Source organism: Alexandromys fortis, unplaced genomic scaffold (assembly GCF_014885135.2).
Source record: "Alexandromys fortis isolate MF-2015 unplaced genomic scaffold, M_Fortis_MF-2015_v1.1 scaffold_3, whole genome shotgun sequence".
NCBI classification, from domain to species: domain Eukaryota; kingdom Metazoa; phylum Chordata; class Mammalia; order Rodentia; family Cricetidae; genus Alexandromys; species Alexandromys fortis.
In genome coordinates, this window is record NW_026067909.1 from 23314283 (window position 1) to 23333408 (window position 19126).

The window sequence follows — 19126 nt, forward strand, 5'->3', positions numbered from 1 at the left end:
CTGATTCTTCTTTCTCTGTCTCCCCATGTGTATACGTGTATGTGTGTGTGTGTGTGTGTGTGTGTGTGTACTCTCTCTTTCATATATATATACATATATGTACATATATGGATAGATAAATAGATGGTTGTATGCATATGTGCATGCTTGTGATTGTGTCTATGCTTTTGTGTGTGTGCTTGTGTGAGTGTCTTGTATGTATGTATGTATACTTCTGTGGTGTTTGTATGTGTGCTTGTTTCTCGAAGGTACATGTCTTAGTATAGAAAGGTGTTCTGTTGGTGGTGGCTATAGTTTCTGTAAAATCTGTGCTAGTGTCTCCTGCAAGGTCACTCTAGCCTAGGATCCTTGTCAGGTCAAGTGGCACAAACTGGACCTTATTCCTGGCAGCTCATCCACAGAGCAGTCCTGCATCCCCAGCAATGGCTCTATGAGCTTCCCAGTGTCCCTTTAAGAAACTCTGTTCTTACATGTTGGGCAGAACCATGTACTGCTGCTCCTAAATAAGATCCTTCATAATGTTCTAGGAAATCTGCTTATAGATTTGCACTGGAAAGTCTATGCAAAATAAGATATTTTAAAATCGTACAATAACTGACTACTTAGAGCCTATCTAAGGCCATATACCAGGGGGACAGTTGCACCTCCCTGGACTTAGCTCAGATGCTGTCTGGAGAGCCAGAGTTGGAAAAAAAAAATCTCAGGAAGACATGCCCAATTTGAAACACTAGCTGGCTAGAGACATAAGATGCATATTTCTATTATCCAGGCTGAAAAATAAAATTGGCTAGAGCTGGGGAGAGGTAGGTAATGTGCCCACAGGACGTGGACTCTTCTCTAGCGAATAACATGAGATGTCATTATTCCTTCACTGTGGTTTGCAACGCCTCCCTGCAGCTCATTTATGAGGTTATGCAACCAGTGTTCCCATAAAAAACAAGCTCGTTCAGGCTTCCGGAAGCATCTGTCAGCTCAGCTACCTGGGACTCTCTCGTCCTCTCTGCCCTCTGAACGCTGGCTGCCACCGCCATGAAAACTCATTACTTTCTCCTGATGATGTTATTTTTCCTCTTCTCCCAAATGGAGCCAGGTAAGCTTTGGAAACTTGCGGATGGCTCTGGCTGGGACTGGAGACACAGGGGCTAAAAGGGAACAGATCATCGCTACCTCCTGGTTTTGTGAGTCTAGCAACAGGAGAGCATCCTGAGTGGCCTGTGGTTAGCTACTGGACCGCAGCAAAATGAACCTGGTAGGGATTAGGAGTGAGAGTAGTGGGGGTCTCCAAGTCATGATGTTTGTCCCTAGAATCTGGGATAGGTCTTGTGTGGGAGTTTGCTTTGCCTGTGGGAAGATCCTTCACAGCCCTTTGATCCAGGGAGACACACTAGCCTCAACTGGGTCCCTGGGCGGAGCATCCCTGAGTACCCTGCTGTAGGCAAAGTGCCACCACCCCTTTGCCAGGCCAGCTCAGCCAGTTGTAAATGCCTGGAAACACCAGGTGAGGAGTCAAGAGATGGCCTTTCACATTCCTTGGTAGCCACGTTGTTCTGGCAAGGAGATTTTACCAGTCAAATCGAAGGGCTTCACATGTGTCTAGAGGATGCCCACACTCTCTGGGCTAAAGCTGCCTGTCCCTGGCATTGGAGACAGGAGGACCCCGAAGTAATGATGAAGGACGTGTTTTCCCCAAGGTTCTCAGGGTAACAACTGACAAAGTCATGTATTTCTGATCTTTATATCCATATTTGTATCAGGAGGGTCTTGGGGAAGGAATCTTAGTTGTGAGATTCTCTGGAAAATCCTGCTTTGTTTTTCTTGGGGCTACCCTGCTAGCTTCTGGGGGTGTGTGTTTCAAAAGAGATATGTCCCAGTTTTTCTACGCAAAATCTGGATCTAGGTGCCTTCTCAACATACTGTTTTTCATAGTGAGGTAGGTCATGGCCCATTAGAGAGGTAAAGAAATGCATTTAATAAGTTACACATTTTTAGGGTCTAGAAAATGCCAGCGCATGCCGACTGCACAGGGCATGCTATTTGATACACCTGTCTCGGCATGCATTGGGGGTGGGGTGGGAATGCTTTCACTGAGTAAGAAGGAGAAACTTCCTTCTTGTGGCCCAAATTCAAGAAAATTTAAGAGCACGTTTTTCAGAATGAAGACTTTTTATTATGGTCTAGTATGCTAAATGCGATGCTACACAATTCATTCAAACCACAGAAAAATGACCTCACCTGGGCGGACAGGCTCAGTCATACTTCCTGATCCTCCATTATAAGAATGAATCCAGGAACACTTACCAGGTCTTTCTAGAAACTCCTAGGTAGAACTACTCTTCTGCATTCTTTTAGGATACAAAAATCCTCGCTGTATAATCTGCCGGTACAAGAATTTTCCAGCCATTTCTCTGGAAATAACAAAGAGCAGAGCCCATCTCACCCTCAAAGCCAATATGATGGTGCTCAGGTCACTCCGAGGGTTCCCAGGGCCAAGGGGGACTATTGAGGAATACCTGTTCTACTGCAAGGTTCTATTTGACCACAAAAAGATGCTGTTTAGTAAAAGTATTTTTCTCTGGGATTGATACGCTGGTCTGGCCTCTATGTTATGAATGGGGAAAGAAACACACCAGGTGTCTTTGCATTAACGTGCAGGCTCCTGGGAGTCTCTAGAGCCAGGCTGCAGGTGGATCTTGTATGTGTTTGGCTTAGGATCTGGGGTGTGAATTCTGAGAGTTCTTGTTTTGCTTTGTTTGGATACAGTCATAGTGTAGACTCTAGGTAAAAATCATAGGTTTGTAGCACACCAAATGCTGTTTGAGGGAATACATACACTATAAAACAGTTAGGTCTAGCTAGATACTGTACCGTGTCTTATGCATTTGTTGTCATTGTCAATGCCGTTGCTTTGTTCCTCCCATCCATGCTGTCTCTAGACCTACACTGCCTGCTGAATTCAGTTTAGTGTGGAGGGTACTGGGTTCTGTTTCTGGAAGCCTGTATGGCCCTGGCCTGATTTCATGTCCCATCCAAGGCCTCACAGACACCATTCCCACCACTCATTTCTGGTTCACAGGACCCCACAAGACAGGGCCATCTAGTTGACCAGCTTGTTTTCCTGGGAGATAAAGAAATGGGCGCCCCACTACTCCCTGTATAGTCTGTGAAAACAGAATGAAGTCAACATAAAAAAGACCTCAGTCTTGGTCTTTGGAAACCAAGGGTGACTGAGGCTGCCACTGAGCAAATACTTAGTGAGAAACAGACAGGTATGGATATTGCCAGGGAAAGGAGGAAGAGCCAGAGCCGGAGAGGTTTCCAACCATTTAGAAAGCTTCAGCTCTAGAAGAAAACACAGCACAAGCTGGGTATGCAAGGGGAGTAACTCTACCTGCCCCGATAAATGCTGCTGGGTTCAGCTGCCAAGAGACCTTGTAAGGAGACAACCTTTTCGGAGACATTAAGAAAGGCTTCTCTAAAGAGGTTGAGAGAGGAGAAGAAACAGACGTCATTTGATGGGCACAATGTTTATAAATATTACTTCTTTCTCCAAGTTAACGGTGATACACCACATAAAATTTAGACTCCTATCTTGTTACAAACACAGAAGAGGTGGTTATATTCTCTTTACCACAGTGGAATAGCACTGATTAGGGACGGTTACTCTGCACAGAGGTCCCTATCCCAAGTCTCTGCACACTCTATCACAACCTATCACTTTCCTTCAGACCCCTGGATGCAGAACTCTGAGATGCCTGGGTGCTGGGGACATTGCACATGACAGGCGAGTGGATAGATGGCATGTGTAAAAAGATGGAGAGAAATAAACCTATTAATAGGACATTTACAGCGAGTCCTCATAATATTCCCAAGAGGAATCAATATCTACATTTTATGGATAAACAACAGTAGGTCGGGGAGTCAGTGCCAGACCTCAGCTCTTGTATGACTTCACAACAACTCTCAAAGCTTGGAGGTATACAGGGTAATGTAAGGAAGCATGGAGAAAGGGGGTAGAAATCCATGGATAATCAGACCATATCAAGATGTTTCATGAGGTAGGACACATCTGGGATGGGTTGGGACAGGAACAACATGAAAAATGTCCTTTTGAGGTACTGACTTGCCTAGAGACTGACTACAGACCAATCCAGGGAGGTGGGGCAGTCACTAGGAACTCCCACCATCAAAGCCATGTCTTCTCCTAGTGCACCTGTGACAATTAACGAAAGGTCAGAGAATTAATCCAGCCTACTGCAGGCATTCACAGCTCCACAAGCTCCTCCCTTCCTTCCCTGAAAACTCTATACACAACCCTGCTAGGATGGGCTCATTCACTGTATTAAAATAGGAAAATTACTCCAGGTGTTAGCACTGTGTAACCCCAGTTACCACCCTCTCCTCTCAAGTGTCTCATCCAGAAATTTCCACCCTGATCTGATTGTCCTAATTCTTTCTGCCTCTTCCAGTTCCCATAAAAGCTTTCAGTAATAGTAATAGAAATAAATCCACCCGCTATGGTCTTCATAGTCCATGTAGTTGCTGAGGGTCCCTGGTTAGCAAGATGTGGAACTCAACAGATGTACTCCAAAGCAGCATCAAAACAACGCCATAGGTTTTGCTTTACAGCTGCAGGGACAGCTTTGTGCCTGTCATCTGAGTGCCCCAGGTTGTCCTCCACGAGGGACCATGCCAGGCCTGCTCTACAGATCTTTTTATGACTCAGCCATGTTGATGACAAAGACACACATCCACTCAGATCCCCAACCCTGTATTCTTTCACTCACTTCCCAAGATTCCCAAAGAGATCAGCAGTCACACATTCCCTCTCAAGGAGAGCCTAGACGGACAGTGCGTTCAAGCTCCATGAAGTTGGAGAGAGGTGCCGCTGAGGGCTGAAGCCAGCCTTAGCTCCCTGCTGCACAGTGCTATTGAGATCTCCTTGAATTCAGAAGAGAGACTGACTTCTGTCTCAGCCGGTTTCCGCTTTTGTTGCTTTTTCTGGGAGTGGCAAATGTAGCTGATTTCCCTCCTCCTCTTTTGACCACACAAACACCCCACCTCCAAGTCAACATTGACTTCTATTTTAACACCTCCAGTTGGAAGAACCTGCTTCTTCCCTGGCCCCTCCCCAGCATGCTGGCAGCAAATTCCCTTGCCATGACCTGGGGTAAGACTTTCTCCCAGTAGCAGGATAGCAAGGACTCTTACAGGCTCCTTTCTTGTCTGCGATTTACATTCAGTCTCTGCTCATGGTCAGGCCCACTGTATCGATAGGCAGTCACCATTAGGAAGATCCAGAAGGTTCCCCTGTATCTGAGTTTCTCTTTCATGTTTCACATCGACTCTCTATTCCATGGGCTCCGCCCCCCCCACTTCCCTGTGCATGCGTGTTTCAATGCAAAGTCTATACCTGTAGATATGGTGGGAGGAATGGGTGAATCAGGGTCACAACTTTTCCTTGAACCATTGTCCTTTGGCAATCTATTCCGCTTCAGCCTGAAAGTAGTCTACTCTAAAAATGTTTATCTTCTCATCAGAAATTCATCAACATTCCTTTGTATTGCTTTTGAACTTCAAATTTGCCTGTAATTACATCACACTATCTCAGAGTCCTACCTGTGGGGCTCAGGGTGTTTTTACAGCAGAGAAACTGAGGACCCAAAGTCTCAACATCTGCGTCTGATCTGTGCATGTTCACCCTCAGACTTCCACTCTCCCTGTATCTTAGCTCCCAAAAGTCTCCTTAAGAAAATTTATTTTCACAGACCTCTTCTGCAAAGATCAAAGATGGCACTCAATCTTTTAGTACAGCTTTTTTATTAGTGTGCTTTGTTATTCTTCCTTGAATTCTTAAGCCTCTGCCATATGCTAGGTCATGTTTGGCCTCGGTGGCGTGAAAGGACCTTGTTGCTTCTTGTTTGTACGAACTTACTTTCTGATGATTGCAGGAAAGCAACTTTGCCCTGCTCATTGCCTTTAACCATTTTTCTTCCTTCCCCACTTTTCACTATGGCCCCCCAAATGTGTTTTCTTCCCCCCCCCCCAGTTCTCCATCACAGCTCTTGGGATGTATTTTCTTCCCTTCCTGTCCCTCGTTCTCCACCACGGCCCATGGGATGTATTTTATTCTTCATCTCCTAGTAGAGAATCACTTTTGCTATTCCATCTGCCAACTTGTAAAAAAAAAAAAGCTATAATAGCGCCCTGAGATAGGATGACTGGAATACCATGACTTTATCCATGGGGCAGAACAGAAAGTAGCACGATCTTGATGCTTAGGAAATGAAATATTGGCATTCCATTTTGGGTATGATTAACTTGACCTAAGTCCCATGACAAGTGGGAGTGGAGAGATGAATGTCATTAGGATGTATTATACAGAAATATGAAATTGTCAAAGAATGTATTAATAATTAGAGAATAATTATTGGGTGGAGATCTAGAATGCCAGGCATAAAAGGCAAGATTGCACATCATATTTACACAAAATTAAATTTTTGTGGGTTTATGATAATAAAATTGGAAATTTAGATAAAACAAAAAAATTGCTAGAAAAATCAAACTCATTGACACAAATGCCCTTTGTGAGTCTCAGTCCAGTTAAGTTGGCAGTGGAAATGAAGCACACTACCTGCTCAGCTGCGCCTGAGAACATTGTCTCCAGAGTTCATCACCGTCCATTCACAGCAGAGACCCCCCAGATCTGGACCTCAGCCATGTGATGGATAGCATCGAGGACATTCTGAGACTCTTTAACGCAGAAACGTGAACTTTCTCCCTCAAACTGATAACTAAGCAGATTACAAACCGGAATGCTTTGCATAGATATTTTAGATGAAATAGTTGAGTTTTGTACAGCCATATGAAGGTCATTGGAAGGAAAACCCATTTTCTTGAGAGCAGATCTGGCAGAAACATAACTTTCGGGATTTGACTGAGTTTGTGATTTGACTGAGGTTGTGATGGAACAAAGGTCAGCTCATTCACTCTCTCTACGCCTCAGTTTCCCTGTCTACAAGTTAGGTAAACAATGTATTCCTTGGATGGCTAGAACAACTCAAGTTTATTCATCAACACGAAGGGAAAATGAGCAGCCTTGGGATATGAGAACCAGAGAGATCTGATGACCTGGGCTCCCTGCTGTCAATCTGAAAGGTCTATGATGGGTCATACAAGACGCTTGTTCTAGGGCTGAGTGTGACTAGAAAACTGATGTCATACTAACTGCACAAAGTAACTTGTTCTGTGTCATTTCCGTAAATGCATGCAATGTCCTGTGATTATACTCAAAGCCCATGACTCTCCCAATCCTCCCTCCCGTTTTCCCTTCTACAGCCTCAGTAGCACCACTCTTACTACCATGGCGCCCTCATTCCACATATAAGAGACAACATTCAATGCATAACCTTTGTAGGACTGGCTTTTCTCATTAACATGACAATCTCTGGCTCCAAATCCCTGAGTTTGATTCGAGCTGGTTTGTTTTCTAGTTTATAGTTCCTAGAGTAAATTATAAATGGGCAGCCAGATCTGATCTGGATACACACTGTTTATAAATGTTTAACATGACAGTGTTTGGGTCCATACACCCTGGGTTTGAGTCCAACACTTCAAAAATTATATTCCTATAAAGTTGGGTTACTTTGTAGTTTAAAGTTCCTAGAATAAATTATAATTAAGCAGCCAAATCTGGATACACACTGTTCATAAATGTTTAACATATAAAGATGAAAGATTTCTAACATGGAGTTGGATCACACAACTAAGACACACTTTGAGTATTTACCTAGTCCATCAGTCATCAGGAGAAATCACAGATAAAATACCCCCCAGAGATAGGAAATATCTCTGTCCTGAAAAAAATATATATATTATAATTTCAGAAATGCAACAAATTACTATGTGGTTCGATAATTTTGATGATGTAAAATGAACTGAAATTAAGGGGTTTTTTGAGAAAATCAAACTGATACTAATTTCATAGCTCTTTGTACCCTTAATATGAGAGATGATGAAAACTAATGAGATCATTAGTGTCTGTCTTTTCAAACTAGTGCATATTAAATATACAATACGATGGGGATCATATGGCATTTTTGTTCATGAATACCATGGACTTCGGTCAAATTCACCCATGTATCACCCTATTCTTATCCCACTTTCCGATATAATATTCCTAACCCCCTTTCTTCTCCACACCCTCATTTATGCCCCAGGTTCCATGTAGGAGAGAACACCCATGATGTTTGACTCTGAGTTGGTTTATTCCTCTCACTCTGGTGCTCATCGCTTCTATCCTTTCTCCTTTGTGGTGCTTTCTTTCTCATTATGGCAGAAAAGAACTCTCCATGTACCTCCTTAAGGACATCTAAGCTGACTCCATGCCTTGGCTACCGTGAATAGCGACTGAAGTAGCATGGAGCTGCAGGTTCCTCTGTGGTGTGCTGATTTACACACTACAGGGCACAGCCAGGTCTCGTGCTGGAGATCACAGGGCACAGTAGTTCTAGTGTGACCTTTCTGAGGCTCTGCCATACTGATTGCCACAGTGGCTGCCCTGCTTTACGTCCCCTCTGGAAATGCGTGCTCTTCCTCTTCCTGTGTCTCCCCAGCATTGCTTATTGTTTTCTTGATGAAAGTCAATTTGACTGTGGTGACACAGAATCTCAGTGGCAACAAACATGGTAGGGAGAAATAAAAATGTGCAGTTTGGGAAGAAAAGGACACTGGGAAAACTAAGACATCGGTCACGTGCTGAAAAAGAGTTTGTAATTGTTAAAGGAAAGCTGCATGATCTGCACAAGAACAACAGGAAAGGTTCTGTGAGGGCAAGGCCATACTCGGATGGGCCTCTATGTTCTGAGGGCTTGGCTACACTGAGGTGGGCCTCCCCGTTATGGGTTTGAGGCCACACTTAATAGGCCTCCATGTTATGAGAGAGCTGCATTCAGAGGCTTCTGCAGCTGATGTCCAAGTGGTTAGGAGCCATCTCTAGCTGGGGACAGAACTTGAAAGTGTTATACATGTGGTTCTTGTTTTGAAGACAAAAACTCTGCAAGATGAAAGGGGTCATGGCTTTTTCCTCTGCTCTTCAGAGAACTAAGAAGATCAGACAATGTGTGGCAGGTCCAGAGTTCCTTCAAGGAATCCCCAAGAAGCCATTGCATGAGGCTGTCATAGTGAAGCCTGGGTTGTGGCTGAGATCCCATGATATTTGAGATACCAAAGTCAGGAGATATCTGTCAAGGAGAATTGCATACAGGAAATGGAATAAGAAATCAGCCTAAGAGAAAAGTGTGTGTTATAGGCAGCAAAGCTGGAGGGTCAGTTCCATCTAAACCCATTGAAGCTCAGGCTTCAGTTGCTGTACATGGACCTACAGAATTTGGTTCGTCCATGACGGCTTTAAGTTTTGCTTTGGTCTAATTTTTTCTTGCTGTGCCCATATTCCTCCATTTGGAATGGCAATATGTACTCTGTTCAGTGTTGAAAGTGTGTGCTTTGCTTTGTCATTTTTACAGCAGTCATAGTTAAGAGATAAGTATCAGAAGAGACTCCGGATTTTGAAAGAGCGCTGGGACTCGTAAAGACTATGAGGGCTTTTGAAGTTGGATTAAAAGATTGAATGCATTCTCATGATGAGATGACCATGAGCCTAAGGAGGCCATGGGGAGAATGTTGTGGTTTGAATATCCCCCAGAGGCTCACGAATCTGAACATGTTGTCACAAGCAGATGGCTCTGGTAGGGGTGGATTATGGAAGCTTCTAGAGGGACAGCCTTGATGGATGAAGAAGTCACTGACTTCTGAGGGTTTAGAAGCTCACTCCATTTCCTGTTCTGTCTCCCTGCTTCCTGTGAAATGTGATCAGCTGGCTCCCTGCTCCAGCTGCCATGCTTTTCTTGACTGTTGCCAGGTTTTCCCCCACTGTGGTGGGTTTTACCTCCAATCCCAGAACTATAAACCGGAATAAATCCCTTTCTCCTTTAAGTTGCTTTTCGTCATGACATTTTATCACAGCAACAGAAAAGAAATTGGTAGAAATATTACATTAAATAAAAATGGGGAGAATACATACAGTCATTCCATTCCTGGTATTAAAGGAAAATATTCTCAACTTTTCCCCATCCAGTATAATGTTGGTGTGAGTTTGCCACGTATAAACCTTGTTACGTGGAAGCATGATCCTTCTATTCGTCCTTTCTTCAGGGTTTTAGCAAAGTGGCTATTGTTTTCTCAAAGTCATTTTCTGCATCTATTGTCATGGCCATGGAAAGCTTTTCTCTTCATTATATTTATGGGCTGCACTGTGCTTACTTCACACATGCTGAACCAATCTTGCACACATGGAATGAAATAAACTTGGTCATCATGTGTTGACTTTTGAATGTGTTATTGAATTCAGTTTGCAAGGACTTTGAATGTGTTATTGAATTCAGTTTGCATGGATTTTATTCAGAATTTTTTGTCTATGTTCATGAAGGAAATTGGTAGTTTTTATTGTTACACATATGTGTAATTATATGCACACACATACACACACACATATATAAACACAAACTGCTCAGTCCATTTAGTGTTGCTTATACGTATGCATATTTAGGGCTGGATAATCTATCTTGGGCTCATTCCTGGCAAAAGACTCTCTCTCAGCAGCTATTAATTGTCTATAATTCTTCATGAGTGGGGCGTTATGAGATTTCCCTATCCATGTTGTAATGTCAACCAATGTTGATGTTTAAGTCTTGTTTAAGCAACTGTATTGTTAAGATCTCACAGGTGCAGCTCTGTTGTATGCTGAATAATCTGTCTCTCAGAAAGTATCCTGACCATTTGTTCTTACACTCCTCCCATCACCTTCATTACATCTTCTTGACTGGTTGCTCCATTTATTACTGTGTAGCAACATGCTTTATCACTTATGACTAATTTGTGTTTAAAATCCACTTGGTTGGGTATGAATATAGCTACTACTGCTTGGTTTTAGAGCATTATTTTGGTTATGTTTACTTAGCAAATAATTTTCCATCCTTTCCCTTTAAGTGTGTGTGTGTCTTTTCCAGTGCAATTTGATTTTAAAGACAACAAACAGTTGGTTCTTATCCTTAGTCCAATAAGCTACCATGACCTTTTATTATAAAATTAAGGATATTTGTGTCTACAACTATGGTTGGAAGGTTGCACTAATTCCAATAATTTTTTCCTGGTTGTTTTGATAATTTGATCATTTTTTCCACCCTTATTTATTGTAGCAATTTGTTGGGTTATTAAGTTGGAACCTTTGATTCTTCCATGACTCTCATTTTTACTATTCATAAAACTCATAAAATTTATCCTTTCCCAGAATTCCATGATTATCACCATCTGTATCCATCATCTGTGCATAGGATGCTTTTAAGAATCTTCTACCATGCTATCAAACCAGTCATGAACTGTTTTAGTTGTTGAAGGTTCTGAACGTGTCTCTACAGCTCTAAGAGTATAGAAAAATAGCCAATTCACAGCCATTTGTCTGGTTGAGCTTGCCTCTGTTTGGGCCTCCTATGCTTATACAGCATAGAAGCTACGTATGTGTATGAGTGTTTGTGTAGATACTATTATATGATATAATATATGCAACATTACATAATATCTATATATATTTAATGCATCAGTTAATTTCTTGACAGTTGAAGTGGAACGTGTCAGATGGAGGGAACGCTAACCAAATAATCTCACACTAGCTCCAAATAGAATATATTAAGGTTTTTCTTTATTAAAAGGGAAACTCACAGATCACAATGAGGAAACAGAAGCGGGGTCTAACATGTAGGGATGGCAAACAGGAAGAGGCCTAGTGGGCATCCTGCAGGTTTTTGGTATCCAAAGCCACACCCAACCTGGTCCAGTCTCTCAAAGGCCATTGGCTGGAGGAGGCTCCCCATCAGACAGACTCATGCATTGTATTTTGATTATATTTACCTCACTCCTGAAATTCCTCCCACATTCACACCCCATTCCACCCGCACCTGACTTCTTTTTAACCCTGAGTCAAATTAGTGTTGCCTACAGTTGAGTGTGTAACCATCTGCTAGGGTATAATTAATGTACGGGGGACACACCCTTAAAGAATACTAACTACCCCTCTCCTGGAAACGAGAATTATCAACAGCTTCATGACCACATCGCCCTACAAGTTTAAGTGAGACAAATTTATCAACATAATATTTTATTAATTGTTTGAATGAATACAATGTATTTTGGTTGTATTGACTCTCACATTATTCCCTCAACTCCTCCAAGGTCCACCTCCATGTTTCTCAACTCACGCCCCTCTTTTAAATGATGCACTGAATTCAATTTATGGTTCCATATTCTTATGGGTTTGATACCATCTACTGGATCATGGTAGTGGTTTGACTACCAGCTATATTCTTTTTTTTTTTTTTTAGAATCTTCTTCCTCTAGAAGCTATCAACTGTTAATAGCTCCTTGGTTGGAAGTGGGGTTTGTGAGCCCCTTCTTCACACTGGAATATTGAAGTTTATCTTCCTTAGGGGCCTCAAGGTTAATTCCACAGAAATTGCCTCTAAGAAGAATTCTCTTATATGCTACCAGGTTGCCTATCTTACATTTCCCAAATATTCTCACATCTTTGGGTTACAACTAGAAGTCTAAACATGTCTGTTCTCCCCTTGTAGGTGCCGGTACTCTCACAAGTCTCGGACGCAGAACAGATCAATACCGATGCCTCCAACATGGAGGATTCTGTCTCCGCTCCAGCTGTCCTTCTAATACCAGGCTACAGGGAACCTGTAAGCCAGATAAGCCCAACTGTTGTAGGAGTTGACAGTGATTTGAAGAATGAGCATAAAAGACAAGCGAGGGATATGCAATTAGTATTTTAATAAAGGAACTGCTTTCCAAGCCTATTTACATCAGATCGAAATGAATTTCATGTCTCAGTTTAGGAGAGGTTTTTAAAAGTGTAAGGCTGAAGTCCAGGGATTAAAACAAGAGGTTGTAAAATTCAGAACAGCTGCCTGTTCCTCCGGGAATAATGTCTGTATTTCCAGATCAACACTTTTTAAAAAAGATTCATGCACAATATGCAAACCCAGCTTTGTTCCCCAAGTCTGCATTAGGACTGGACCATCTGTGGTTCAGGTCTTCTCACTGCCGTGTCTACAGATGCCCCTAGTGGACAAAAACAGTCACGGCTTTCTGTTTTCTCCCAAAGCTCTCTTCCATCTCCGGATGGCACTCATGATGCTGTTGTTTTCTTAATCTACCTCTGAAACCATCTTTCACTCTTACCAGGTAGAGGATGATTAAAAGGCATTTGTGACTTTATTCCCAGGCCAAAATGAATGTCCCATTGTAAAAAGGATTAATCTCTCAGTTCACAGTAATATTCGTCAATGAGATGATCTTTTCTGTAGAGGAAAGCTGAGCAAGAAAGATGTTAACGTTGGGGAAGACATTGGCTAAACTCAAACATACTCAGTAACACAGACACAGTGATTTAAGTCCATGCCTTTAATCTATTCCTTAACCTGTACACGCACACACATACTTTGGTCTCTTAACTGATGTAAAACCACATATATGCAAATATACGGTTTTGCACATATGCATACATACTTTGGCCTATTAATTAATATAAAACCATATATTTCTGTTCTTGTCTTAGAAATTATCTCCTTATTCAAATGTCAGTGAAATTAAAAAGACAAAGAACAAGTCTTTGAGAATACTTATATTGACTAGAAATAAATGCCCCTCTACCAAAGAATGGATAAGGAAAATGTGGTACATTTACACAATGGAGTACTACATAGCAGAAAAAAAATAACGACATCTTAAATTTTGCAGGAAAATGGGTGGAGCTAGAAAACATCCTTTTGAGTGAGGTAATCCAGACACAAAAAGACAATTATCACATGTACTCACTCATAGGTGGTTTTTAAACATAAAGCAAAGAAAACCAGCCTACAAATCACAATCCGAGAGGACTTAGACAGCAATGAGGACACTAAGAGAGGCTTACATAGATGTAATCTACATGGGAAGTAGAAAAAGACAAGATCACCTGAGTAAATTGGGAGCATGGGGACCTTGGGACAGGGTTGAAGGGGTAGACGAGAGGCAGGGAAGGGAGCAGAGAAAAATGTAGAGCTCAATAAATATCAATAAAATAAAAAATAAATATCATAGCAGATCACAGCAACGGAAATAGTAAATATTGTAATGGGAAGAGATAAAGTGTAGCACCCTTGGGCATATTGAAGAGGGTGAAGCAGAGGGAAGTGTTCACAAATACAAGTGATGATGAGAACATCAAATATTTTGGAGAAATAGACCTTGGTGACAAGAATGGTAACAAGAGTGGCCACAATCCATCCTTGAACACAGGATTGCTAGCAGATGTCCTTGCAAAAGTCCCCTCTGAATCAGGCTATCGTGGCTTCTGCTCCAGCTGGTCATTACTGGGGTCTAATGTGATGATTACAAGCAGGTTTGTGACTGAGAACTTTCCCATAACCTCTTGGTCTCATTTGTATTTTTGGTAGGGTTGACAGAAGGGACTTTAGTTTTACTCTAACAACAACCAAAATTTTCCAAACACAATTAAAGCAAAGATTGTGACATTTTCCTTTTTATATCACTCCCAAGACTCCATACGTACTCTGCAATTGCACAGATGGTCCCAGGGTGAGGTCATTCTGAGTTTCTACACTGATCCCCTTTTCCATTTCGTTAGCCACATCCACCTCCCCTTGGGAGGTTATGTGTGCCTTCTGGTTTCTTACAGGCTAGAACCAGTCACCCTCATCACTTATCGGTTTCCAGATTTAGTGGTCACAGTTCCCACTGTTGATTCTGAGCTACAACAAAGGAAATTGCTGTGCTCCCTGAGGTGACTTTAGCATCTTTCACAACCCATTTCTCATCATTGTGATAAATACACAGTCCTCTAAATCCTCCTTATATGAGTGTGTGGAAGGAGTAGAGAAGCTTGGGTTCATAGAGTAGCAAATCCATGTTCATTTTCCATTAGCCCTGAGCCTCTTAATTCCTACCCTCCAAATAAACCAGATAAAAAAATTCATGTTTTCAGTTTGTTTTTACCTTATCAACTTGTTTCACACAGTTAAAGCCCTTTCAACTTTCTAAGTATTATTAAATGCAAACACTCTGCTTCACAGGCCAATATATATCTGGGCAGGTCAGACGTTATGTTTACTTTCACGTGACAGGAGGGAAAAATGTCCAGGTAATTATTGCTAACAATGTTCTGCTATACACACAGATTGATGCCTATTCCAATAGTCATCAGAGTGACTTCATCCAGCAACTGATGGGATCAGATGCAGATCCACAGCCAAATATTAGACAGAGCTCAGGGAATCCTAAGGAAGAGGAGAAGAAAGGATTGTAGGAACTAGAGGGGTAAGACAAGAAAACCTCTGTAACATAAGTACATAAAACAGGAAATATACTAACAAAGAGAGGATATTGAAGCTACAGGAGAAAAACAAGAAAAATGAGAATATATATATATATATATATATATATATAGCAAAAGCCATTAGGATAACTCCTTATTTCTAGATGAAACTTTAAATGTGAGAAGAGGCCAATGTACTTCAAGCCATAAGGTACTTTAGACATGAAAGGAGACTACTGTTCCTACCAAAAATATCTGCCATTGTTGAAGGTAACAGAAAAACTTTCCATGTATAAACAATCTAAAAACATTCCTCTGTCCACCACACCATTCCTGCTGAAAATATGACAGGCAATACTTTGGTCTGAGGAAAGTAATAAGCATGGTCAATAAACTACAGAAAAAAACCAAGTAAGTTTATACCTCCTGAAAAACTAACTAGGACTAAGAATGCAAACAGCAAACAACAGAACCAAAATGACAACAATTGGCACAGACCGTTCAGTACAAACTTTAAATGTGAATTCCTCTTAAGCCTCCAGATAAAGGCACAGGTTCATTTAATAAAGAAAATCCATTTTTTTTTCTGGTGCCTAGGTAAGAAATCTATTTTACCTTCAAAGATAGATACCGGTTTAAAGTGAAGGAATGGGGGAGGGATTATTCCAAGAAAATGGAACCAAGAAACAAAGAGATGTTGCTATTCTGATATCTGACAAAATAGATGTCAAGCTACAATTAATTAGAAGAGGTAAGAGGAACACTTCATCCCAACCAAGGAAAGACTTAACCAAGAAGAAAATATAATTCTATACATGTTCACTAAACCCTCACATGTTCAATATCATAAAAAAGCATATTGCTAGACTTTAAAACACAGATTACTTTCAACTATGCAATATTAGGTGAACTTAATATCCCCTTTCTCCTACACATAGGTCATCTGAAAAAGAAGGAACAGAGATATCGATATTAATTTACATCTTAAATGAAAATACCTAATGCACATCTATAGACTGCTGGTCTATACTATTACTAATACTTAAATACCAAACACCAATATTCAAACACCAAAGATACACATCCTTCTCATCAGTCAGTGAAAGCTCCTCTAAAATAAAGGACACACACACACTGATCTTCACACATCTAAAAAACCGAAATACCTCTATATGCCTCTCTGAACACACTGTGAGAAAGCCTAAAATTGGCAGCAAGCAAATTTTAATCAATAACCCAAACTCATAGATAACAAACAACTCACTACTAAATAGTGAAGAAATCAAAAAAATCAAGCAATGAATAAGACATTTCCTGAACTAAATGAAGATGGAAACACGACACCATAGAACCTCTAGGATACACTGGTGTGCTAAGGGGAAAATCCAAAACTCTGCATGCCTACAATTAAAAAAAAATGAAAAACAGCAAAAATAAATGACTTAATGACACAACTCATGAACTTGTAAGAATGAGTCCCCACCAGACTGCAAGCAGGTGAGAGACCTGCCTCCAGACTGTGGCCAATCCCCCCCCCCCCACATCGCCCACTGTCCTGCCAAGACCAACTCAGCTGTCCAATCTCACCCCATGCACCTGAACAGCCTCCCCATAACCAGTCCTCCCCCACAATCCAGCGGCCTACATAGGCACAGGCTTAAACCACACCAACTGGAAAAATGCCAGATTACACAGGAATAGGTGCAAACGACAACAGTTGGAAGAGCAGGCACAGGCACAAGTCACACTGGTTGGGAGAAAAGATGAATAAACACTGGTGTAAGAATACATTCAACAACTGAGAGAGCAATAGGGTACCACCAGAACTTAGTGATTCTACAACACCAAAACCTGAAGATTTCTATGCAACTAAAACACATATACCACAAAAAGTTACAATTATTTTATGTGATAATGATAGTGGCTCTTAAATAAAAAATGAAAAATTCCCTTAAAGAAGCTAAGGTGAACATAAAAGAAAAAAACTTGGAAGAAATCAATAAATACCTTAAAGAAAGCAAAAAAAACCAATTAAACAGGTGAGAAAAATGGTTTAATACTTGACAACTGAAATAAAAACAACAAAAAAAACCACAAAATGGGAGAATTGTAAAAATGGAAAAACTGAGGAAGCAAATAGGAACTACCAATGAAAGCATAACCAACAGAATAGAAGCAATGGAAGAGAGATTCTCAGGTGTTGAACATATAATGGAGGAAACAGGTTCATCAGTCAAAAAAATGTTAAATCCAATAAATTCCTAACACAAAACACCCAGAAAATCTAGGACACCATGAAAGACCAAACTTAAGAATAATAAGTATAAAAGAAGGAGGAGAATCCCAGTTCAAAGGCACAGAAAACATATTCAACAAAATCAAAGAAAAAAACTTTTCCAACCTTAAGAAAGACATGCTTTGAAAGGTATAAGAAGCTTACAGAACATCAAATAGACAGACCCCCCAAAAGACACTTCACAAAAAATAATAATCAAAACACTAAACATGCAGAATAAAGAATTTTAAGAGTTGCAAAGGAAAAATGCCTATGATCTATGAAAATTACAACCAAATTCTCAGTGGAGACTCTGAAAGACAGAAGGTCCTGGACAGATATTTTAGAAACTCCAAGGGACTATAGATACCAGCCCAGACTACTATACCCAGCAAAACTTTCAATCAACATACATGGAGGAAACAATATATTTTATGACAAAACCAAACTTAAACAGTATCTATCCAGAAATACAGCCCTACAGAAAGTACTAGAAGGAAAACTCTAACCTAAGGAACTCAATTACATCCATGAAATCAAAGGGAATAGATAATCTCAAAATAGCAAAACCCAAAGAAGGGAAGCACACACAAACCACCACCACCATTACCAACATAAAAAAATTACAGGGATTAACAATCACTGGTCAGTAATATCTCTTAATATTAATGTACCCAATTTACTAACAAAAAGACACAAACTAACCAAATGGATAGGAACACAAGATCCATTCTTCTGCTGCATACAAAATACCTCAACTTCGAAGGAAGACATTACCTTAGAGTAAATGGTTGGGAATCATTTTGCAATCAATTGGACCTAAGAAACAAGCAGGTATAACTATCCTAATATCTAACAAAATAGATTTCAAGCTAAAATTAACCAAAAAAGATGGAGAAGGATACTTCATAGTTATTACAAGAAAAATCCATCAAGATGCAGTCTAAATTCTGGACACCTATGCCCCAAATACAAGAGCACCCACATATGTAAAAGAAATACTACTGAAATTTAAATGGCATATCAAACCTCCCACACTAATAGTAAGAGACTTTGACATGCCACTCTCACCAATCAACAGGTCTACTAGACAGAAACTTCATAGAGAAATAAGAAAACTAATAGATGTCATGACTCAAATGGACTTAATAGACAACTATAGAATATTTCACCCAAACACAAAAGAATAGAGCTTCTTCTCAGCACCTCATGGAACCGTCACTAAAATTGACCACATACTTGGTCACAAAGCAAACCTTAACAGATACAAAAAAAAAATGGAGCCGGGCGGAGGTGGCGCACGCCTTTAATCCCAGCACTGAGGAGGCAGAGGCAGGCGGATCTCTGTGAGTTCGAGGCCAGCCTGGTCTACAAGAGCTAGTTCCAGGACAGGAACCAAAAAAGCTATGGAGAAACCCTGT

General features: G+C 40.9%; 1 protein-coding gene across 1 annotated transcript; it reads left to right on the forward strand.

The window, feature by feature from the left end:
* The first annotated feature begins 952 nt into the window (after positions 1-952).
* On the forward strand, positions 953-12970 carry Defb1 (defensin beta 1). The gene is made up of 2 exons (XM_050137824.1): positions 953-1090; positions 12681-12970. Exons 1-2 carry the CDS (start codon positions 1030-1032, stop codon positions 12827-12829), a joined length of 210 nt encoding a protein of 69 aa, XP_049993781.1. The 5' UTR covers positions 953-1029; the 3' UTR covers positions 12830-12970.
* The last annotated feature ends 6156 nt before the right edge of the window (positions 12971-19126 follow it).

What these genes read in the sequence shown, in the direction of transcription:
- Defb1 (XM_050137824.1), top strand. Translation starts at nt 1,030, where the DNA reads ATGAAAACTCATTACTTTCTCCTGATGATGTTATTTTTCCTCTTCTCC. An exon ending in CTTCTCCCAAATGGAGCCAG is followed by an intron (nt 1,091 to 12,680) that starts GTAAGCTTTGGA and finishes CTCCCCTTGTAG; the next exon opens with GTGCCGGTACTCTCACAAGT.